Here is a 23,088-nt window from a genome sequence, read left to right as displayed (position 1 = left end):
TATTATTTATATTTTTATGAAATTCAAGGCGTCTATACATTTTTTATTGTTTTGAAGCACTTAAATTGATAAGAAAAATCATGCCATTTTTAAAACCGCAGTAAGCATGCATAATGTCCTTTTCACAACAATGACATGAAAAAACTATAAATCAAGGTAAAAGGAATATAAAGGCTACACTCATAAATAACTTACAAGGGAGATAAATCTACTAGGTCAATTTACCTTGTCATATATGAAAAAGTATTTTAAAGGTGATGTAGAAGGTTGTACCCAATAGAAAAATTCTTAAAAAAAGAGGTGTACATGCTAGAAGCATCCAAGATTCAATAGTGTTTCCATAACATGCAAGGTCAAAAAGAGAGTTTGTAGCATCCACAATTTCAAAGAGCAAAAGAAAGAAAGCCAAGACACATGAAGAGCTAGTGCTTGTTGAGACGGATGCTCTATAAACACACAAAGAGCTAGTGCTTGTTCTACAAACACACAAAGAGAAGTAAGCATTTAAGAAGGGAATATACTTGTGGAGAAAGGGCACCAGACCTTCCTTGTTTTTGAGAGAGCAAACAAATCCTTGATGACCATAGCATGAATCGGAGAGCAAACCTTTTCCTTTGTCTAAGAAGCTAGTGGGGATATTGACACAAATGACCCTGCCGGTACTGAGAAGAGAGTTCTCTTTAGGAGGAGTGTGGCAAGCCACCATTAGCCAACAAGGTTTGCTCATTTAGCAAGTGTTGATGCACTTCCTTGAGCAAGGGAGAGAAGTGAAGTACGAGTAGTGTGGCAAGCCACCATTAGCCAACAAGGTTCACTCATTTTGTAAGTGTTGATGCACTTCCTTGGGGAGAAGGGCACGGGCGTGGACAACTCATAGGACTAGTGACCTCATTAGGTAGTGAAGTAGAATTGTCATTACCATGTCAAACCAATTTATGCTTTTATATCAGGGCTCTTGTTTCTGGGATTTTTACTTTTTGCTTGTAGCATGCATGTGGAACAATAGCAAGGTATTGTGATGCTACACCACATGAGCAATGCCCCTACAAACCTTGCCATGTTGACAATGTGTGCACTGCTACCAATCATTAGCATGGGTGCATTGTGCATTGCTAACAATCCTTAACTACTTTTCCTATATAAATGTAAGGAAGCTGGCCAAGTTCACCCATTGGGAATTGTAGGTACTATATCACATTATTGTGCTGTGGATTTGTTGATGGCTTGGAGGTTAGAGCCATTGAAATTTCCAGTAAATGGTATGGTGAGGCCTGCAACACTGGTCTATATCTAATGGGTCATGCATGGGAGGCTATATAGTGTAGATACATCACAAAACCAGCATCATGGTCTCGGGAGACAAATTTTGTTGTGATAGCTATCTATGCTAAGACATGCTACCAGCACATCCATGAGTTATTGCTAGAGGTGAGAACGTAGTCACTTTAACCTTGCAAGCAAAGAGAATCATTGGATACTGAGGTCATTGCCAAGAAGCCAGTGGGGACAAGGGCAACCTTAAAAATTAGACTATATCTTGTAATGATTATGCTAACGATGTGCTTACATATGTATTTACTTTTTCCCAAGTATGATGCTGGTATTGTCAATATTTATGTGCCTACAATGGCTTAAGATTTGTTACAATGATGTCAGTGACGTCTACATTTACATCCTTGACAATACTAGTCAAAGAACACCGAGGTTCTGATCTCACAGTGCAGCACTCAAGCTGACAGATCCAAGTTGCAATGTGTAATGACCCTTGCTGATTTGGTTTTTCTCATTAACTCAATTTTTACATCCCAATAAAAAAACAGTGGTTCTAACCTTGAAGAACATCTGTTTGGTCCAAATAGGTGCTGCATAAATAATAAGCATATTAAGAGTCAAAATGGTGTACGCCACTCTGAAGCATCAGTCTTCCATGAGGACAAAACTCTAAGAACTAGGTGAAAAAGGGACTTCTTATGTATCCCCCTGTGAGCTTTAGAACTTTGTAACATCTAAGTTATAACTACTGTGGCCATATTAGACTCTTCTGATCTCTCTTCAACACATCCTTCGGGATGTTTCGTCATCATCAGGATTCTGTTATGAATCAAAAGTCTTTTAACTCCTATCAAAACCTTCAGGGGATGTGCTCATGCACCCCAACCAATTGCATAGGCTAAATCATTATCAAGAAGACTTATTAGTCTTCCAATGGAAAGTACAATCTCTTGCTCACTGTGCTCTCCTCTTTCCTGCAGATTGCACATTGATCCACATGCTTCACTTGCTTGATGTTGGGTCTTATGTATTGGGTCGTTTTAAGAACATAAGCACGCTTATGCCAACCACAACTGCAGCTCCTGCTACAGCTGCAGTGTATGCTGAGGATCCCCAGTTTTGTTGGCTCTTCATATCCATACCAAAATCGATCTCTCTAGACTTGGTACTGTTGTGACCTTCTTGAGGGAGGCTTTTCTTCACTGCTTGAGAATAGTCCAAATGCAATTTTAGAACCTGCACACGAAGGCAAGAATCATGATAAAAATGACCCAAATGAGAACACTAATATATATCAGGGTATGATAAACAGGCGTAAAAACAGCCATCCCAATGCCCAATGTAAAAATTTGCATGCAGTGTGCACAAGCATGCAGTTCACTGAATGTGCAGACATGCATTTCAAGCAAGCCTTTTCTATCACTAACCCTAAGCCACTTTTACATGCCAGCCAAATCAGCCTATCAGTACCTGAGGTAAATAGACACTTGACTCCCTAAGCTGCATACTCAGAACATGGAACATGCATTCTAAGGTACTTGGAGTCTATTGTGTGTCCATCTTCTGAAAGTCTCAGGAAGCCATCCTCGTAGGCCTTCACTGTTTCTCTCATGGCCAGATATTTGCAATGTGCATGGTTGCAAATCTTTTCTAGAAAGCCTATGCAACTCCCGTTGGGCATATGTTCCTTTGCCTGCCTTGAACTGTCATGCCTGTATTGGAAGGGAGGCCTTTCAATTGAGAGGCTTAACCTCAAAAAACAAACAAAGTCTCTCACCTCCTTGTGTGCCAAGTCCTTCAAGTTGGCCAGGGCCAGGTATGGAAGTCTTCCCTTTACTTCATGGTTATCCCCAGGTCTCCCTACCCATTTGCAGATAGGTCACTCCCTCAAGCTCTAGGGGGGATAGCTTTCTGGTGACCTCTGGAAGACACTAGTTGACCTTACACAATGAAGCTTGCAAGTGCAACACATAAAGCTGACAAATAGCTCTTCAAAAGCTTCCAAATAAATGCTTAAACATTTACACTCTTGATGTTTTGCAGCTAAAATTATAAAAGGCACTGTGCATGGCATGGATATGATGAGACCATAACCACATGCAGGTTCAAGTCACTTAAAAGCACTGCAGAAGCATCCAAATAGATGTATAACCGACACACTGAAAAAGCAAGAGCAAGAAAACATAATATACCTTCCAGCCTGACAATCTTGCATGACTTATAGCAGCCGCAAGGTCACTATCTGTGGCAAGGACTACATGGTCACCTTCATCATCTTCATACTGCACCACAAAATGCAACAATACACCTAAGCAACTTAAGATGCACCATGACAAATCATTGAAGTTTGGTTCCTTTCACACAACTAACACTTCATGGCAACCTCCACCCCAGTAATCCATCTACTACTACTGTCATAAAAGAAAGAATGGTATTACCATTATATGAGACAATTTACTAACATCCATAGCATCATCAACCCGTTGTGCTATTGCAGAAACAAGCTCAGTCAAGCTTTCAGTCCCTGGTCATTCGGAATCAAACCAAAAGCATGCCAATTATCAAACTCAGTAAGCTTATAAAACCAACTCCTTTGAAATACCTATGGAGCACACATTACCACTGTTGAAGCGATGAACACGGCCCTTGGTATCCTCCAGTTTGAACGCAAAAGAGCTTCCTAAACCTAACGTCGGGTACTTCAGATGATCTGGTGTTATATTATCCGCAGAAGACTTTGTTATTGAGATATCACTGTCAAAAAAAACCAAATACGAAAAGCTGTTCGATTGAAGTGCATACATTGTATGAGATGTATATTAAGGCACTCTCGTTAATGCTGCCAGAAACTCTTATGTAAAAACCTAACCTATGTGTGTCATCCTCATCTTCAGCGGGTTCCAAGCCAAAAGCCGAGTCCCAAAACTTTTGCAACATTGTGCTTGTTAGATCAGCACTCCCTTCAGCATTGCCCACCTACATAGATAGGAAGGTCCAAGTTGCCGAAAATTTTCAAAAAAAAAACTTGAAACCCAAAATAAAAAGTTACAAGTGATGTAGGGTCCTAAGGCACATGAGATCCCATGGTTTCTATACACGACTAGCCTACTAGAGAGCAGCTCTAGGACATGATCTGAAGCTAGGAAATAAAGTGGGGGGTGCCAATGTGGCACTTAATTCAAATCTTGCAGACACCCATGACCCTTGAAGGTAAGAGGATGCAGCGAAGCATAAGAATGGATTGCTGCCATGCAACATGAGATGGACTTCATTCACAAAATAATACTCCGGTTCATAGACTTGCCTCCATAACACAAAGCCATTGACTGATAACAGGTATTTAAAGGAAAGATCGAGGAGGATTGCACAAGTACCAAATACAAGGCAAGTGGATTGCTGAGGCACTCTCAAATAGAAGAAGTGGACATTAATGAAACCTTTGCTCTAGTAGAGCAAAAATAACTCCTGTAATTGATGATATGAATCTTAAGCAAGGAAAACAACCACTTACCTCACCCATGCTTGCGCAGCATGGGGTCACACACCCCCCCCCTCCCTCTTTCTCTCTCGGTATTCGCTTGACTAGATATGAGAATGCAATACTTCCAGGGCTTGCTGGCCGTAAGCACCTACTTTACCTCACTGTGTGATCATGCAGACCAAGAACTTGAACCTCTAAACAACTCTCCCGATTGGTAGAAAGCTGTTGCTTTCAGAAGGCTAACAGGCCTAGGGACTTGTGTTTTTCTCTTACCAGGGATGATTGCAATACGAGGATACGAGGGTGAGGGGGGCTATTTATAGCCATCCCCCCCTCCCTTTTGACCAGTTGACCAGGTCTGCCTGAAGGCCCAAAAAGGGGTATTAAAAGCCCACGGCCCATGGCTGCCCACATTAATGGGTCTGCACAGGCTGGCTATGGGTGCCCCTAGGGTCTGCCCTTCGCCCTCTTCCCTCCAGCCCACAAGAGGTCTTTCTAATGGTCTTTTCTCCCTCTTCCTTGGCAATACCAAACCTGTCCGCCCATCCTCCACATAGGTGCCCGACTCAGCCAGTTCGCTACACTTCGTTTCACATTGGACTTTCTGGTTCCTGGTCTGCTCATTCTCATGGGCTAGTGCCTCCAGTAACTGATCTGTTCCATATAAGCCAGGCCTGCACCTAAACTACCCAAGTGTGAAAATTCTAACTCTTTGTTCACTTAGAGTGCACCTGAACTACCTATGTGAAATTGATAAACTACCCCTCTGTTCACTCAACAACCTTGTTCCTTCTGAAATAAGGCCTCACACTGGTCTGCTAAACCTTAATCTCTCCTAGTCTACCCTATACATGTCGTCAACACGAATGCATGACACATGCATCCGAGGACTGATGCATGTGACAGCAACACACAAAGAGTGGCCAATGTGGCATTCCCAAATGGTTATCTTGAAGAAGAGGTCTACATGTAGCAGCCAACATGCTTTCACATCAAAAGAAAGGATCGAAAACTATGCAAGCTAAAAATTTCTTTTACAATCTCAAACACACAGGCATACAAAGATAGATGCTTTGTTCGAAGACCAAAATTTCATGTTTTGATGACTGCACCAAATTTTTCCTACCTTGTGGCTCAACCTGGCACTATAAGTTGAATCCTTACTTGGAGCTATTATCAGTAAGTGAAAAACAGCATACTGTGAGGTGTGATCCTTATGCTCCCAGATCCACAATGATTCCTTGGGTGGATTCCCTTATATTTCTACTTGTCGGATGTTGCAAAGTAGGGTCGTGCTTACACCTCTCAGCCTCCTCGGTGCGGCTCTTAAGGTGTGAGCGTGAAAAGCATGAGCCTCACAGGCATGAATCTTCATGGTGTGAGCTTCACAAGCGTTACCCTCACGGGCATAAACCTTCATGGTGTGAGCTTCATAAGCATGAGCCTCACGGCATGAACCTTCATGGTGCGAGCGAACTGTACAATGCATTCAAAGGTGCTTTTCACGGACACTTATCCACCTTCACAACACTCACTAGAGCTTCACATAAATCCATTGTTGAACACCAACCCAATGCAGAGTATATGGCTGCAAATATACAGTGTATGACACAAATTGACTTCGACAACGATTCTTAGTCATTCTTTTCAATCACCTCCAAACATTGAACGTGATAATCTATCATGTATTGCATTGGCCAAGAATGCAAATCAGCACAGGTCAAAGCATACTGATATCTTATTCGTCACAGAGTTGAAGCGAGTGAAATTACATGATATGTTTTTCCCCATTAGAAGGACAATTTCCATTCCTGTACCTCACAATTATGCTATCCTACAATATGAAAACTTGGGCCATAGGAAAGGTTAATTAAGTGGACTTTTGATAGGGCAGCTAACTTTGCAATGGATCATATTTACTAGGTCCTTGTATAAAAATACATGCGTGTGTTTATATATGTGAGTTATGACAATGACAATAATGAGCCTTAATGCTAAGTACTGATGCAAAGAATCTCAAGTTTGAGTTTCATACCGTGGCAACAGCAGCATGCGTTAGATGTAGCACATCCAGACAAGCCACAATATACCCTTCTGCAGCAGATCCATAAAACATCAACAGCTCAAAAGTTCAGTACCGTACCACAAAACTCATTCATACCTAGAACACATCAATACACAAATTTTGTCACCTCGATCCACCACAGGTAAATGAAGGAATTTCCCATCATGCATGGTATGGAGAGCATCTACGATAGTGGTATCAATTGTTGCACACTCTGGATTCGGAGTCATAACCTGGACACAAAAATCACTATAAAGGTTGCCAAACGTACCATAAAGGAGAATCGAAGAGCAGCAGGAATTCAAAAAAGTCTTCACAATCTTTTCAGCATAATAAACCCATACCTTTTCCACAGGTGTGGAATCAGGTGAAAGGTTCTGAGAGATCACTCGCATTAAAACATCCTTGGACCTGAGAGCATATGCATATATATCAAAAGAGGTAAAACCAGGGGTCAACAATTTGACGCTGAGATTCCAACAACATTTAGATACACACATATATACATGTGTGTGTGCATGCAAGCGTACATGTGTATGTGTGAGTGAGTATGTGTGTGTGTGTGTGTTGGGGGAGGGAGTGGGTGTGTGTCTGGGGGGGGGGGGCATGTGGGCCGGTGGCATAGTTGTCAAAACGGCCCAACGGATTGAAAACGGCTACCTATAAACATTTTCAAAATGGGGAAAAATAAAAACACAAATGGATCCCAATCCCACATCATCATGTTGGATCTGTTAGAAGTCATCTCTTGTCTTTATCAGACACCACGGCCTCTGTTGTGGGTGTGCCCGCCCTATATAGGTGTTTTCTCATTTTTCCTCACTCCCCGTATTTTTTCCCCATTTTTCCCTATTTTTCCCATGGTATGGGAGGCAGTTTTCTGCACCCCGGCTGATCCAGATGGTGGCCAACTGCTGGTCGGATGATCTGGATGCTGGCCTCTCCTGCATACTGGCCGACTATGCGCAGCTGGGCTGGTCGTGGACATGTAGGCCAAGTCGGCTGTTTTTTGCACAGGCCGACTGCATGTATGGGGCCATATAAAATGGCCCCATGGCCCCCACATCATTGTATCCAGTTTTCAGATTCGGGATCTTGTGTATAGAGAAGAGTTACACGCCTCTCTCTCTCCTTCTCTCATTTTCTGCACTCTACTTGCTCTTGTGGTCTCAGATTTGGTTATCATCTCCGCTGCGTATTTTGACACGGTATCAGAGCCCTAGGCTCTTGAAAGATCTTGGGAGTTTTCTGAGCAAGAGGGGGATTGTTGCGTTGCTGATTGGTGGACTGTTAGGGACTGTTCGGGAAGAGAAGTAGCAAGAGGAAGGCGGGCTAAGTTGCTGTGCAGGTTTAAAGTTTTTTTTTCCCACCCACCCACCCTCCCTTTTTAGTTACATCCCCGCAATGGCAGATTTGTTAGAGCTGGCTGAGAAGCATGTGAAGATCCCAACTCTCCCCACGTTCCCAGTGGACCGTCAGTTGGACGAGAACAATTACGGCATCTGGAAGGTTATGATGGAGTCTGTGCTGGAGTCATATGACCTTGCTGATTTCATCGTTATCGGGGTTCCACGGCCGGAAGCAGAGGAAGGGGAGTTACTGTCAACGAAGAAGGACCGCAAGGCACAGACACAGATGTGGGATCGTGTCAACGCCAGGGTCCGGTCATTTATCTTCCTCAACTGCACACCGCAAGTAATCAATCACGTTAAGCATATGACGCTGGCTAGAGGCATATGGCAGCACTTGGCTTCTCTTTATAACAGGGTATCGCCCCCATGAAGAGGATTTCCTTGGAAGTGTAGATGCGGGTTATGAACCCTGCAAAGTCGTCGACGATGCGGGGGCACATTAACAAGCTGCAGGCCCTTCAGCAGGAAATCCTCCAGGCTGGGAAGGAGATATCATCAGAAGATATTATGGCCATTACTTTGCTGTCCCACTTGCCTGCTCAGTATTCCGCTTTCTACTCCTCCTTGATTACTAGTGGCAGGCTCAGCGCCATTACCTGGGAGGAGCTTGTGCCCATGGTCTTAGACAAGGAGGAACGTTTCATGAACCCTCCTCACAGCGGAGGTTCGGAGGCCTTAACTGGCCAACAACCGAAAGGCCGGAATAACAACAAGGGCAAAGGGAAGGCTTCACCAGAGAAGTCTTCTGAGAAGAAGCCTGACACAGAACGAGAGAAACTGAAGGCCGAGCAGTCTTGCAATGATTGTGGCAAGAAAGGCCACTATTGGAGGAAGTGTCCTAAGCGGACTGGGAAGAGTGCTGATTCTTCAGCCTCAACTACAAAGACTCCTGCATTTGTGCACTTAGAGATGATGGACTCCGATGCTTCATCGTCTTCGAGCTAGGAGGCAGTTGGCTTCACCACGAAGGATACCCGAGAATGGATTCTTGACACTGGTGCTTCCAAGCACATGACTTCGTCCCATGACTTCTTTTTGGATTTGAAACGGCAATCACGTCACATTTTCATTGGCGACAACTCCACCATTCCGATACACAATGAGGGCCGAAGGAGATTATTCCCGACGGCAAAGGGGGGCAAGCATGCCTCCCATGTTCTTTATGTCCCTGCTCTTGGTTTTCATCTTCTATCAGTGCATGAAGTATGCAAGACTGGCTTTCGGGTGGAATTTGAGGAGCATTCAGTTGCTCTACGGGACCGTGAGACTGGCCAGGTTGTTTGGGAAGGAGGTGTGGAGAATGGTATCTACAAGCTCTCTACACTCTCCTCATTGATAGGTTCTCAGGTCGGAGATTTGTGGCACTTTCGTTTTGGCCACTTAAATGTGGATGCTCTGCGGCGAGCTTTCCGGGACTAGATGGTGGTTGGCTTGCCAGATGTTGGCAACACGCAAGGACATTGCGGTTCTTGCATTGCCCTATCTTCAACAGAGTCAGAGTACCGAGCTGCTTGTGGTGCTGCGTGCGAGGTTGTGTGGCTGCGGAGGCTGCTAGGCGAGATTGGGTTTCCACAGAAGGAGCCCACAGTCATCCAGTGTGATAACCAGAGTTGTATAGCTATTGCTCGAAACCCAGTCTTCCATGCCCGGACCAAGCACATAGAAATACAGTATCACTTTGTACGTGAGAAGATCTTGGCTGGTGACATCTTGCTACTTTATTGTTCGACGGAGGACAATGCGACGGACCTCTTCACGAAGTCTCTACTTCAGGCTACGCTCAGGCGGCACTATAGCTCCCTAGGGTTGATTTCACAGCCAGGAGCTAAGAGGGGGTGTTAGAAGTCATCTCTTGTTTTTATCAAACACCAACGCCTCTGTTGTGGGTGTGCCCGCCTTGTATAGGTGTTTTCTCATTTTTCCTCACTCCCCGTATTTTTTCCTCATTTTTCCCTATTTTCCCATGGTGTGGGAGGCAGTTTTCTGCACCCCGGCTGATCCAGATGGTGGCCGACTGCTGGTCGGATGATCTGGATGCTGGCCGACTTCCCTGTGTGGTCCCCGACCTCTCCTGCATACTGGCCGACTATGCGCAGCTGGGCTGGTCGTGGACATGTAGGCCAAGTCGGCTGTTTTTTGCACAGGCTGACTGCATGTATGGGGCCATATAAAATGGCCCCATGGCCCCCACATCATTGTATCCAGTTTTCAGATTCAGGATCTTGTGTATAGAGAAGAGTTACACGCCTATCTCTCTCCTTCTCTTGTGCTGTCTATTTTCTGCACTCTACTTGCTCTTGTGGTCTCAAATTTGGTTATCATCTCCGCTGCGTATTTTGACAGGATCCATGTCATGATGACATCATAGGCTGGCACACTAGTTAGCAGCAACATATGAGCTACTAAAAGTACCCAGGTGCCTATTATTTATTCGATATGAAATTTACACACCTGCACATAAACCAAACACTTGGCCAGCCCAATGGGCGCCCAGGGTGACCCAAGATATGCGCTAACCCACTCACGTGTGAAACAGGCAGGCTGACTAGCCCAGTCAGGCTGATTGGAGCAAGTTAGGTACGTGCAGCATCACGCCAACACCTTCACCTGGCTAACCAGATTATATGTGGGCCCATAAATAGAACCCCTTGCCCCCAACATTTATCTGCATTTCAGGAGCTCTTCAGCGCATCTAGGCACAGGAATTTGTGGGAAAAGGAAAGACAGTCTGGCAGCCAGCATTTGCATATGAGCAGGAGGCTTCACATGCAACTTGGGCTGAGATCAGCAGGCATTGTTCTTTTCTTGTACATCAAACAATCAGTTGTACTTACATTCATTGTATATAATAAACGGGTTGAATTAAGATTATTAATGTGTGCTTGTGTTTGCTTGTCTTCCACTGCAAATCTGACTCTGTTAACGCAATCACAACCTTAGTCTTTCCAAAAATGTCCAATAAGACCAAGTTTAATTGTAAAAAATAGGGGCAACTGTTAGAATTTATGCATCTTACTGTATTTGGGCTGTGCCTATTATTGGGCATTTTATATATTTTCTCCTTCATTTATGGGTCGTGGTGGACAGTTGCCCTGTCCCTAGAGGCAGTCGGCCAGTTCACTCATGCACTATATAAAGGAGGCCTTCCATTTCTCACTAGTCCATCCAATCCCTTGCACAAGTTCAACATTCTCTTGCAGGCCAATTGCCATTGTAAAGCTTCAAGCTAATATAAAAGGTGATCTTGTCCACAAGCCCTCTCTACTCTCTCTCGTCTTGCTTATGCTTCCACCTGTGCATTCTCCAACATGGTATCACTTGCTTAGGTTCACGCTGCTCCATCCTCTGCAAATCTGCCCACCATCTCATCTATGCCTTGCGTTTTCTGCCCTAGCTCCTCCTGGCTGCAGATCAGTCCCAAACAGTGGCTGTGTTTTCCCTAATCTGCTGCGTTTTCTGGTCCAGCCAGCCCTTCTCTTGCTGCCAGCCAGTTTCTTGGCTGCGTTTTATCCTACAGAGGCAAGCTGACCAAGTTCTTGGCTACGCTTTCTTCTAGAGAGGCAAACGTTGGAGTTTTGGCTATGCTTTCTGCTCCAGCATCAGTTGTTGGTGAGTTTCTTGCATTTGGAGTTGCCATACAAGTGGCTATACATCTCCTTCTTCCTCCACGAGTCCCTACCCTTCCTGTAGGAGGTTCCCGGCGGTTTCTTGGACTGTTTTGCTGCTGTCCAGCCTCTATCTCTCTCCGGTTTGAGAGGGGGCTGATTGATTCTGGAGCCTCACTTCGTTGGAAAGCACTTGAGAGCATAGTCACAAGGGAACGGGAACGTTTTGGGGAACGGATGACTGTTTGGAACGGGAACGAAAAGCTTGAATAAAAGGGAACGGAATCGGGAACGCCACATCATTGCATAAATGTGTTTATAAATTTACTTTATATATCTGTAAATGCTTTGGAAAGAGGCATAGTAAAGAAAGAACCTCAAACCATCTCAGTAGTGGCCATGATAATGCATAGATGTGTTCTACATGGTACATAGTTCACTTATATTTCTTACATGGTCTGCGGTGCCATTTTGGAACGGGAACGGGAACGGCTATCTCTATGGAACGCGTTCCCCCGTTCCAAGAGCCTGGAACGACGTTCCCTTGTGACTATGCTTGAGAGAAGCCTTTGAGAGCTGAGATTTGTGTTTCTTGTTGCTGTGGATATGGCTCCCCCCTGTACGAACACGGATGACAAGTTGAAAGGACCCAACTATGCCCATTGGAAGCTTCAAATGTGGATTTGGTTCATTCACAAGGGTTTGTGGGATATTGTTCAAGGCACTTGAGTGAAAGCCCGAGCGTCCTCAGAACTCTAGGAGGTGGACTCAAGATCAAGAGGATGAATTCGTTGTGGAATTACAAGACCGGTAGAATCGAGACTCCAAGGCGCATTCAGTGCTTTTGCAGACCATCACAGAGGAGGTCTCACCAGCCGTGCAAACTCTCACCAGTGCTCATCAGGTATGGTCTAAATTGGAGGATCTCTTTGCTCGAGATTCATCGATGAGGGCAATTACCTTACAAGGGCACCTCTACGGTTTGTTATTCCTTGAAGGCAGTTCCATGCAATCATTCCTCATGAAGGCCAAGGTTATCCACGACCAGTTACTGGCTATGGGTGCTCCTTTGTCCTCTGCTCAGCTGGTTGCACTTATCCTCACCAAGCTTCCCCCGGGCTATGATGTGATTTCTCGATCTTTGCGGTGCCAGGTCACATTCACTCAGTTGGATTTTGATGATCTTAGCTCCCTACTTTTGGAGGAAGAGTCCATTCTCGTTTCACAAAGTAAGTTGAAGGTGTCAGTCAACAGTTCTGATCAGGCACTTTCCTCAATTCTGACCAGGCACGTCCGAGTCGTTGCTTCTCTTGTGAGAAAAGAGGACATCTATCCAAGGATTGTTTGTCTAAGAAGAAGGACAAGACCAAGGGCAAGGCTTCATCTCACAGAAAAGGCAAAGACACAACACAAGATAGTGATACAGATTCTAGTACCACTTCTAGGGCACCTAGGGCACTTCTAGCTCAGGAGAACCCAGATGGTGTACTTCTCTAGTACATATGCAGTTCCCCCTCATCTACTTCCAGCCAGAGAAGGCTTGTGGGCGAGAGAGGGGACTGATTACAGCTCCACTTGCTGGTGCATGGTAACCGCGATTCGGAGTTCCAAGCATCAGACATCTGGCAGAACATGGTTATCTTTTGTGTAACAAAGATTATGAACTAGATCTGTTCCAAGTTCATTGTTCGAGGCTTTTTGGGACGTGATGTGTTTTCCGTCCACTGTTGGGGATTATGGGCGTAGTGTGTCCAGCAGCTCATCATCTATTCTTGGAGTTCACTGCACACTTGTGTGGAAATTCGTAGCCAAGCAAAGTTCCTTGCTGTTCATGGTGGCATTTTTGTTTCGAGGAAACAAGTTGGTGGATGCCCTCTCCGTGGTGATTCCAGTATTCGCGGTGCTGGAGGATCCATGGTTGCATCTTCATCGGCTTATCTTCTTTCAACTTTTGCACACACTGAGTTGCAGAGGGGGTGTTCGAATTTATGCATCTCAGTGTATTTGGACTATGCCTATTATTGGACATTTTATGTATTTTCTTCTTCATTTATGGGTTGTGAACAATCGGCCTGTCCCTAGAGGCAGTCGGCCAGTTCACTCATGCACTATATAAAGGAGGCCTCCCATTTCTCACTAATCCATCCAATCCCTTACACAAGTTCAACATTCTCTTGCTGGCCAATTGCCATTGTAAAGCTTCAAGCTAATATAAAAGGTGATCTTGTCCACAAGCTCTCTGTACTCTCTCTCGTCTTGTTTATGCTTCCACCTATGCATTCTCCAACAGCAATTGTATAATAAGACCCAATTTAATTCAATTTAATTATCTAATAGATCATTCAGACAATTAAACAACGCACTTGGTAATTGAACAATCAAATGTTTCATCTAGAGTCCAAATTAAAATTGAGATTAGATTAATTTTCCAATTTAATGACTGAACAATCCAATTTAATGACTGATCAATCAAATGTTTCATCTAGAGTCCAAATTAAAATTGAGATTAGATGAATTTTCCAGTTTAATCAAATGTTTCATTTAGAATCCCAATTAAAGTTGAATTAGATCAATTTTCCAATTTAATCAATTAGATAATCAAATGTTTCATTTACAGTTCCAATTTAATCCAATCCAACGATGAAAATTGAAAATTGGGATATTAAATTCTCAATAAAATCATGTGCAGGTTTAATGATAAAGAAGCCAATTTGGTTGGGCTCATGGATTTTACTGCAATAATCTAGAAGCTTCTTGTATTGATCAATTTGGCCATAGAAATTGAGCAATTGAGTAGAAGCAACCTAGAAAGCAACTGAGAGTAAGCAATTGACTTGGGGGGGGGGGGGGGGGGGACAACTGGGAGATTGCAAGCAGGAGCCCAAATGGAAGGCGCAAGGGCTGGGTGATAATGGACATGTGTTTGCGTGTTTTTTCAAATGGCATTTTTATAAGGTTCCAATTAACCCCAAATTAACATTTTTGAAATGGCAGCAACTATGGTGTGCGTGTGTGTGTGTGTGTGTGTGTGTGTGTGTGTGCACGCGCTCAGATGCATGCTCTCAAGTGCACAGCGCTAGCATACAGCTGAAATCCACTGAGAGATGGAGCAAAAACTCACGTGAGAATTCCTTGAGGTTTGTTGTTGCTTGTGATGATCACTGAGCTGGCCCTAAGCTCCCGCATCTTTTTCGTAGCTACATATACGGTATCAGAAGGCAAAACAGTTGCCACTCTATAAACCAAACCCACATGGTGCGAAGACATTATCATGTTAGAAAGAAACCAAGGAAGCTTTTGCCATGCACCCTTTAACTCCAAAGCTTATTACAGTAGGCAAGTTTAGATATACTTTACTTGGAGTTTTCCTGAATGATTGATCCTAAGGAAGGGCGAAACATCTTTTCACGGAGTACATCCACAAAATTCGAAGGCGCTGAGATCCATAATACAATATTTGTTGTGTAAACTCCATTTGTACTAGTATTAAAGTCTGCTGGCTTACTCTCAAGTCTTTTTGTACTTACCAGACACTGTGCTACCCCACTGTCGTTCTACACCTTGGACTGCTGCAGCAATAGCATCCCCTTTCTCAGCTGCCCTTTCCAGTCTAGCAATAGCATCATATAGGCATTTGGTGATATCCAGAAGAGCAATAACTTCACCATTCTCGACCACAGGAAGATGTCGAAACTTGCCTGCATTCCAAGATTTCTGTGTCTCTGTCAAGAGGGCATCGTTGACCAAATCAGAGATACCGAGCACAGCAGGAAGAGAGCATTGTTATATTTAACCTTGAACCATCTGCTGCAATGCATCCACAGCCAACGTCTCACTCATGACAAATAGTGGGTTCCTTGTCATGACTTTAGAAACCGCTGTCTCTTCAGGCTTCAGCCCTTCTGCTATGACCCTAGTTGCCACATCCTGTATCCACATCAAGCATGGTTAATATCAGCAGCAATATAAAGAATAGAACACAATGACAGCATCAATACCACACCAGTAGACCTTATCTGTTATGATTCCACACAGTAATGCGCTTGCATCTGTCAGAAGTGCAGCATCTACTCTACGGGTTGCCATACGACGGCAAGCATCCAAGACAGTTGTACCTTCCGGGATTGTCAAAGCCTTTGTCAACCTCAACCTTTTCACAGTCCGTTCCCCCGATCCAGAACTGTCAAAAAGGTTCATCTATAAAAATCAGTAGCAAAAATAAGACACCGCTATAAACAGCAGGACAATAAATCCTGATGGGTCTTAACTAGTGTGGCATAGCTGGATGCCATGGCATCAATGCCACAATAATAGATGCAGGATACACTCAGGAGAAGCTACAGGAGAGCTCACTATGATCCTAGTTCTTTTTTCTGTTTTACGCCATGTGTATCTGGAGAAGCCTTATACATCTTCCACCACAGTCTACTACTCATTATGTAATATTTCAAGTCTCATGGGCCCGTTTGGCCCCTTAAAATAAGCAGCAGAAGATCCCTTAAAATAAGCATGTTGCATGTACTCTAGTGACTAGCATGACAATAGAGAAGTGGCAGTAGCAAGAGCTGGAAGCCTTACATCTGTGATACCCTGTTTAGTGGCCCACCGACCCAAGGGGTATGAATACCAGTTCTCTCAGCTATGAACCTTACCTTCAGGAGTTCCCAGCCGGCTCTCAATAACCTTCAGCATGCTTAACTACATCAGATTAGGCCTCCTACAGCACCTTTTCATTTTAACTGGGAGGCAGCAACTACAGTTCTTCGCAGCCATGTTCTAATTCTGGAGCTTTGATATGCATATATATCAATAAAAGATCAACTTGCACCCTAAGCTTCAAAATAGTCCAACTTCATCATAGAAAAATGTGATGGCAATGCCCGAGGGCACGTGGGCAAACCCTGTCCGGCTATCTCTATCTCAGTTCTATATATAAACCACCAGAGTTTCTATGATTTCCCACAAACTAACTGCAAATATGAAGGAAAGCAAAGAATATCATTTTTAGATGATTATTTTTCCAGACATTAAAACTGTTTGAGAGGTTGTAAACGTGTATAGAAGTGTGACCAGCTATCTTTGTCGATATTAAACTGTGCATCTCCCTCAACACTCTCCTACCATTTCTTTTTTAAGTATCACGTCCAGCGGCAGGGTTCAGGATTGGTCATCCGCCTTGAGAGTCAAACCCCTTACCAACTGGGCTACACGGCTGTGGACACAAAGCAAGCATAGGAAAGATATGTCCAAGAACCCTTTCACTGCTGTGTGTATTAAGTTTAAAGGCCTTAGATAAACTAAAGACCCCTGAATTTCTGCAAACCCTACAACAAAGCAGAGCCTCTGTAGCTGTTAGCAAAAATCCAAGAAATTTTTCCGCTAAATAGAGCAAGAAAGATTAGGGCCACAGCTATGTTTTCAAAGAAAATTTCATACAGGCGCGTATTGCTGGGAGTAGACTTGCGTGCTGCACCACCTCCTCCTGTGCTTCCATTTTCTGAGGGCACCTTCTTCCTGGCAAGAGAAGGTCCCCGTTTGGGGGCTGTGGAGGAGTATTGCCGTTTGGCTGCAACTGGCCCCTGTGCACTCATCGCCTCCTCTATGATTTCTCTCTGCTGCAACAGAGGAAACACAGAAGCTTTTCTAGGTCACAGGAAAGCATTTACTAGGTCAAAAAGAGCAGAGGAATGCAGAGAAACAGGCAGCCAAAACAGACGGCAAAGGCAGAAGAAATCTAGGAGCTTGAAAAATGGAGCTGCGACATACCTGGTCTTGAGGGTGATGATGGCGATGATGGTGATGGAGACGGTCGAGGGCAGCGTGTGGGTTTAACAATGGAAGTCAATTTTTTTGGTGGGAATATGGAGAGCTTTGATTGCATTGGGGTTTTTTCTCGTGTGCAATGTCATCCCAAGTGCCCACCAAAAACCTCCAAGGCAATGAGGCATGGTCCCCCCCCACATGACCCAACAGAAGAATCTCTCTCTATAAGGAGACTCTCTCAGACACCAGAGAGAGAAATAGAGAATCTGGAGGATGATATAATTAACTCCACATTAACTCCTTTGCCCATTTTGCATAACTATCTATCTCCTTCAATTGCATCCATATATGCCTCCCATCAATTAGCCTTCACACAATTTGAAAGATTATATAATTTCCTCCTTCGTCCTCGTAGAAGTTATGTCAGCGCACACGGGATTAACCGAATCAATCAGAGACATGTCATTGTTGTTATGTGTGTGTATGGCTTCTTTCTAATATAATACTTTCCTAGTTTGAGATTTCAGCAACACATCACATGTTTTCTCTTTTAAGTTACAATGTCTCTCATACCCTACATGCAAATTTGTCTAACCGCATGCACAAAATGGAATTATTAATTCACTTTGTCAAGGGATGCACCACATTGGCTTAATATGCTATTAATGTCGCAATTGATGGCTAGAAAAGAAAGAAGCCATGTGTTTGATAACTCCTTACACATTTCAAGAATGCCCTATTGATGGCTAGAAAAGAAACAAGCCATATGTTTGATAACTCCTTACACATTTCAAAAATGCCCTTTTGTAGTAAAGTGTGGCAAAATCTGTTTCTTATATGAAGCATCATTTTCTCTCTCTTTTTTACTGCTTCTATATTTGATAGGAGTCTAATGAGGGCCAAATCTTTTTCGTGTTAAGTATTGTTTTTGTTCTTTTTGTGATTATTTCTATATTTGATAAGAGTGTAATGAAGGCTAAAACTTTTTTGTATTAAGTATCATTTTTTATCTTTTTGTGATTGTTTCTATAGTTGATAAGAGTCTAATGAAGGCTTTTTTAGAAATCATGTTGAAATGCTACAAGAGTCCCACCTCTTATGGATTATTAGATTCTTGTTACCGTTCTTAATGTGTGTGGCAGTTATCCTAATTAACTCAATGTTTGCACTTTTAGCCTTCTAGCCTTTTAGTTTTAGTAACTCTTACTCTCCTAAAATCTCAATCTCTCTCTCTCTCTCTCTCTCTCTCTCTCTCTCTCTCTCGGTGGCTCTAGTATTCTCGGTTATTTGATGGGGTCTCCTATTGTCAGATATCCAAGATTTCGACCCCATTGATAAACACCGACCATACCTATATCACTTTCACCGTCTCACGCCCCCCTACCACCCGATCCAGACCCCCCCATTTTCTATTTCACCCACATTCATTTCCATCATGATTCTTGACTCCGTCTATGAAGATCTTCTATCTCATCACACTTCAGCACTTGATCTTACATTGCCATATCCACACTTACATCATAACTCTCCTCCATCATCCATGACTTTGCTCATGCTAGCTTCCCTTATACCACCTACTCTGCAAACCCCCCCCCCCCATAGCCATAAAAATGGGTGGTATGATGTTAAAGGCTCTTAAGAACACATGACCTGAGCTCCTACTACAAGAAAGGTAGAACACGGGTTGATTTCAGTACGTGAAATGCCAAGAATCTTTCATTGTTTGACCTACAGGAAGAATCGTGCATTCTTACCCAAATGCGAGCAGAAGTTGTACCAGTTCTTTTTTAGCGAGGATAATGTAAACACATGGTGCATTTTGAAGGAAAAGAAAACCCCCAAACCCATCACCAATCCTCTCCTTTGGGAAGCCTATTCACAACAACCTTTATAATGTCCTGAATCAACCCCACACCTTGTATGTGACATCTCCCATGCATCACATCATCTATCCTCTTTAGCTTTGTCAATGTTAAAGGCACACAAATCTTTAATAGAGCCCTTTGTGAAGGCTTCCTCCCAACTGCATGGACCATAAACACCATTGTTTCCATCCATAAAGCATGAAACCCCATCGATCCAAATAATTACAAAATTATCATGATTGGCTATACAATTGCCAAGATTCATGGGGTAGTACTAGAATTTAAGATCAATTCTAGTAAAGAATCCTGCTCACACACAAAGCATTGGGGCAAGCAAGCTACTCCATACTTGATTGCGTCTTTACCCTACGGGCCATTATAGAGGAGAAGAGGGCATAAAATTAGCATGTATATTGTTGCTTTGTGGATTTCCACAAAGTATACCTCCATCCCTGTTAAAACCCTAAGATCTCTCTAGATAATTGTTATGTATAAACATGCATAAACCAGGCATAAACTCATCCACCCGACCACCCCCGAGCCTAAGGGATGCACAAATGAATTATAATGAAGTATATCATACCTTTAACTTGATGTCCCATACCATCAAGAGGTATAACTCCAATCCAACATCATGTAGCTATAGTGTGAAATGGTAGGTGAGTAGATATAATCCTCTTTACAAGATAACATTATATCATAACCTAGGCTCAAGATAACATAGCCTTAGCCTCAAGATAACATCAAGAGACTATCCCTTGAGTGTGCCCCATGCCCCTATTATATAGGAGGGCCCTCGAGTGACTCTTGACTCTCCATTTTCCATGTGTGACCCTAACCATAACCCTTAAGGTTAGTCCTAACCCATGCTCCACTAGAGCTTGTTCCCATGCTTCCATGCTCACAAGCCTAATGTGGGTTAGCCTCCTAGTATATGCACACATAATGTGCATATAACATACTTCCCCTCTCTCAAAACATTGCACTCTTGCAATGAAAAGAAGGAGAACTGCGCTGAACAATCTCAACCGACTCCAAAGTCGAAACCTCTATTTCCCTATCTTTCCACCTAATTTTAACCTTAGGGATTAGTCAACTAGAAAGTTTCCTTTTCCTGAATTCAAGTACCTTATCAGGTTCATGTGGAACATAGGATAATTCTTCGACTTCAATGAGTTCTTGAGGAGTAACTGTGTTATCCTCACCTCTCAGTTTCCCTTTCAATCTATTGATATGAAAGACTGGATTGCAACCGGAATCTTATTCTAGGAATTGATTGTGGAAAGTAGAGAATTAATTCAATCATAAAAACCATTGCTTGTAAGCTTCAACTAAATCAAATCAATTGAAAAATTAAACACTTAAACAAAAATACTTAGCTCCAAAAAGACCATATTGGGTGCAATCTTCCCCCCTCTTATGCGTGGCCTCTCCCAACACAAGAGTATTTCTTTATTAGCTTTTCTTTTCACCAAAATTAGGCCATAGCCCCCAAAATACAAGATGTGCTTTTTAGAGAGCACGGCACTCTTCTTTAACAAAAATAGAGTGTCAAATTGGGAATAGGGTAAAGCCATAGGCTTTAATAAATTCCACAAAAATAAATGTATCTTTCCTAAAGTTCAAAATGGAAAAATCATTTAATAAGATTACAAGCTACTATGCTTGCCAAAAATGAAATGTGATGATCCAAGACATTTCTTCCAAAGTAAACTCTTCAATTCCCATAGTCTTCATCACCTGAAAATATAAGCCCAATTAATTATTAAATTAATCCCACAAATATTAAACAGGCACAAATCATCACCAACTCATGACTACCAGGCGTAAGTACCCCAGGAATCACCCTGCCATACAAACCTAACTGAAATAATCATAGGTGGCCTCAAACATACGTCATATACCGCACGTATTAATATTTATAGTGGTGTCACCCACGATATTAACCTAGCCGGCATGACACAAGAGTAATCTAGGCGTCCCTAAATTACTCAAGAGGGGATAAATAATATTTTTCTAGAGGACTTAAAATATATTCTCATGACATCCCTCTTGCTTGAGTTTGCAATTGTCCTCAATTGCGGATTTGCTGGGTTTGAAAAGAATGAAGAATTTCAGGGTAAACTCGAAAAAATTTCTCAGGCATCCATTTAGCATCTTCTTGTGGATGATTCTTAAAAGTCAAAAGATACTTGAAGTATTGATTACCTGTCCTTGTTGTTGTTATCTCTTGGTCAATGATAGCATCAGGAACTAGTACTTCTTTCTCTCCTTCAATAAGAGGTGGTTCCTCATATGTTGGGTGAGTAGGAAGTGTTCCTCGAAAAGGTTTCAAGAGATGGATATGAAAAGAATTGTGGATATTCCAATTAGATGGAAGCTCTAATCTATAGGCCACATCATTAATCTTTTGAAGGATTTTAAATGGCCCATAATATCTAGGCGCTATATTCACTGCAGGGAATTTTTCCACACTCTTTAATCGACGCTTTTCAATTCTCAAAAGTACATAATCACCTTCTTGAAATGAAAAATCTTTGCGCTTCCTATTTGCTTGAGATGTATACTTCTCTTGAGCTCTTTGAATACAATCACGCACTTCAGATAGAATGCGATCAAAGTCTCTAACATATTGGTCGGCTGCTTCAATCTTATGAGAGAGTCTAGTAGCCGGAATAGGCAATGCTCTTCCATAGATGATCTCAAATGGTGCTCGACCAGTAGCAGTATGAGGAGTATTATTATAAGAAAATTGGAGTAGGTGTATGTACTTATCCCATGCACTAGGTTGCTGGGAAACATAGGCTCTAAGCATATCTAAGATAGTGCTATTTGTAACTTCGGTTTGTCCATTCGATTTCGGATGGAATGTCGTGGAAAAATCTAACTTAGTGCCTAAGTTTGAGAAAAGAGCAACCCAAAAGTGACTACAAAATTTAGAATCTCTATCAGAAACTATCACTTTGGGTAGACCATGATGAACAAAAATTTGCTTAACAAATATGTTCGCGGCTTGCTGAGAAGTTAGTGTCTTTTTACATGGAATGAAATAGGCTTGCTTACTAAATCTGTCCACTATTGTCCAAATCATGTCATGGTGACTGGAAGTAGTAGGGAAGCCAGTAATGAAATCCATAGACACTTATTCCCATGGTCTATCAGGAATAGGTAGAGGCATAAGCAATCCTAAAGCTTTGCCTTTGTAGCTTTTAATTGTTTGACAAATGTTACATTCACCTACAAACTTAGCTACATCATTCTTCAAATGGGGCCAATAGAATTCTCGAGAAACTACTTGAAGTGTTGCGGAAACTCCTCTATGTCCCACAAATGGTGGTTGGTGCATCTCTTCCAAGACAAGTTGTCTATAAGGTTGAGTAACACACAATCTTTTCTCAAAGAAAAGATAGCCATCATTATGAGAATAACTTCCTTGAGGTGTCCAATTGTTTTCACGCAATTTGATCTTGGTTGAAGCTGAACAAGACGTTGTTCAATGGCTGAATTGAATTCTCGTCGCCTCAAACAAATCCCGAACGATTCCGCGTGATCCAAGAGTCTTGGGCTAGTCGAATTGTTGCTGAAATAATTTTTCTGCACTTTGAAACCTGCTGAAACCATCCTG

The 23,088-nt window shown here is 42.8% G+C and overlaps 1 protein-coding gene across 2 annotated transcripts; it reads right to left on the bottom strand.

Moving 5' to 3' along the window:
- Positions 1-1,751: 1,751 nt before the first annotated feature.
- On the bottom strand, positions 1,752-17,866 carry LOC147607454 (CBS domain-containing protein CBSCBSPB3-like). 2 transcript variants are annotated; one of them, XM_086790837.1, is made up of 15 exons: positions 17,602-17,866; positions 17,272-17,450; positions 15,847-16,015; positions 15,630-15,762; positions 15,363-15,533; positions 15,193-15,271; positions 14,957-15,070; positions 7,163-7,229; positions 6,946-7,051; positions 6,789-6,847; positions 4,142-4,248; positions 3,893-4,026; positions 3,711-3,796; positions 3,465-3,554; positions 1,752-2,508 (listed from the first exon to the last, which is right to left on the bottom strand). In XM_086790837.1, exons 2-15 carry the CDS (start codon positions 17,424-17,426, stop codon positions 2,296-2,298), a joined length of 1,683 nt encoding a protein of 560 aa, XP_086646963.1. In that variant the 5' UTR covers positions 17,427-17,450; positions 17,602-17,866; the 3' UTR covers positions 1,752-2,295. The 2 variants fall into 2 exon arrangements, with proteins under 2 accessions (XP_086646963.1, XP_086646964.1); XM_086790838.1 differs by having other exon boundaries at positions 17,272-17,447; positions 17,602-17,703.
- Positions 17,867-23,088: the final 5,222 nt, after the last annotated feature.

Source organism: Cibotium barometz, chromosome 55, assembly GCF_041138505.1.
Source record: "Cibotium barometz isolate CiBa-2024 chromosome 55, ASM4113850v1, whole genome shotgun sequence".
NCBI lineage: Eukaryota > Viridiplantae > Streptophyta > Polypodiopsida > Cyatheales > Cibotiaceae > Cibotium > Cibotium barometz.
The sequence above is the reverse complement of the archived record's forward strand: the minus strand, read 5'-3'. Positions and strand labels throughout refer to the sequence as shown.

Excerpts from the sequence above, each read along its gene's own strand:
- LOC147607454 (XM_086790837.1), bottom strand. The coding sequence starts at position 17,426 with ATGAGTGCACAGGGGCCAGTTGCAGCCAAACGGCAATACTCCTCCACA. Across the intron at positions 4,249-6,788 it reads CGCATGCTGCTGTTGCCACG|GTGGGCAATGCTGAAGGGAG; the intron begins GTATGAAACTCA and ends CTATCTATGTAG. Across the intron at positions 2,509-3,464 it reads CAAGATTGTCAGGCTGGAAG|GTTCTAAAATTGCATTTGGA; the intron begins GTATATTATGTT and ends CTTCGTGTGCAG.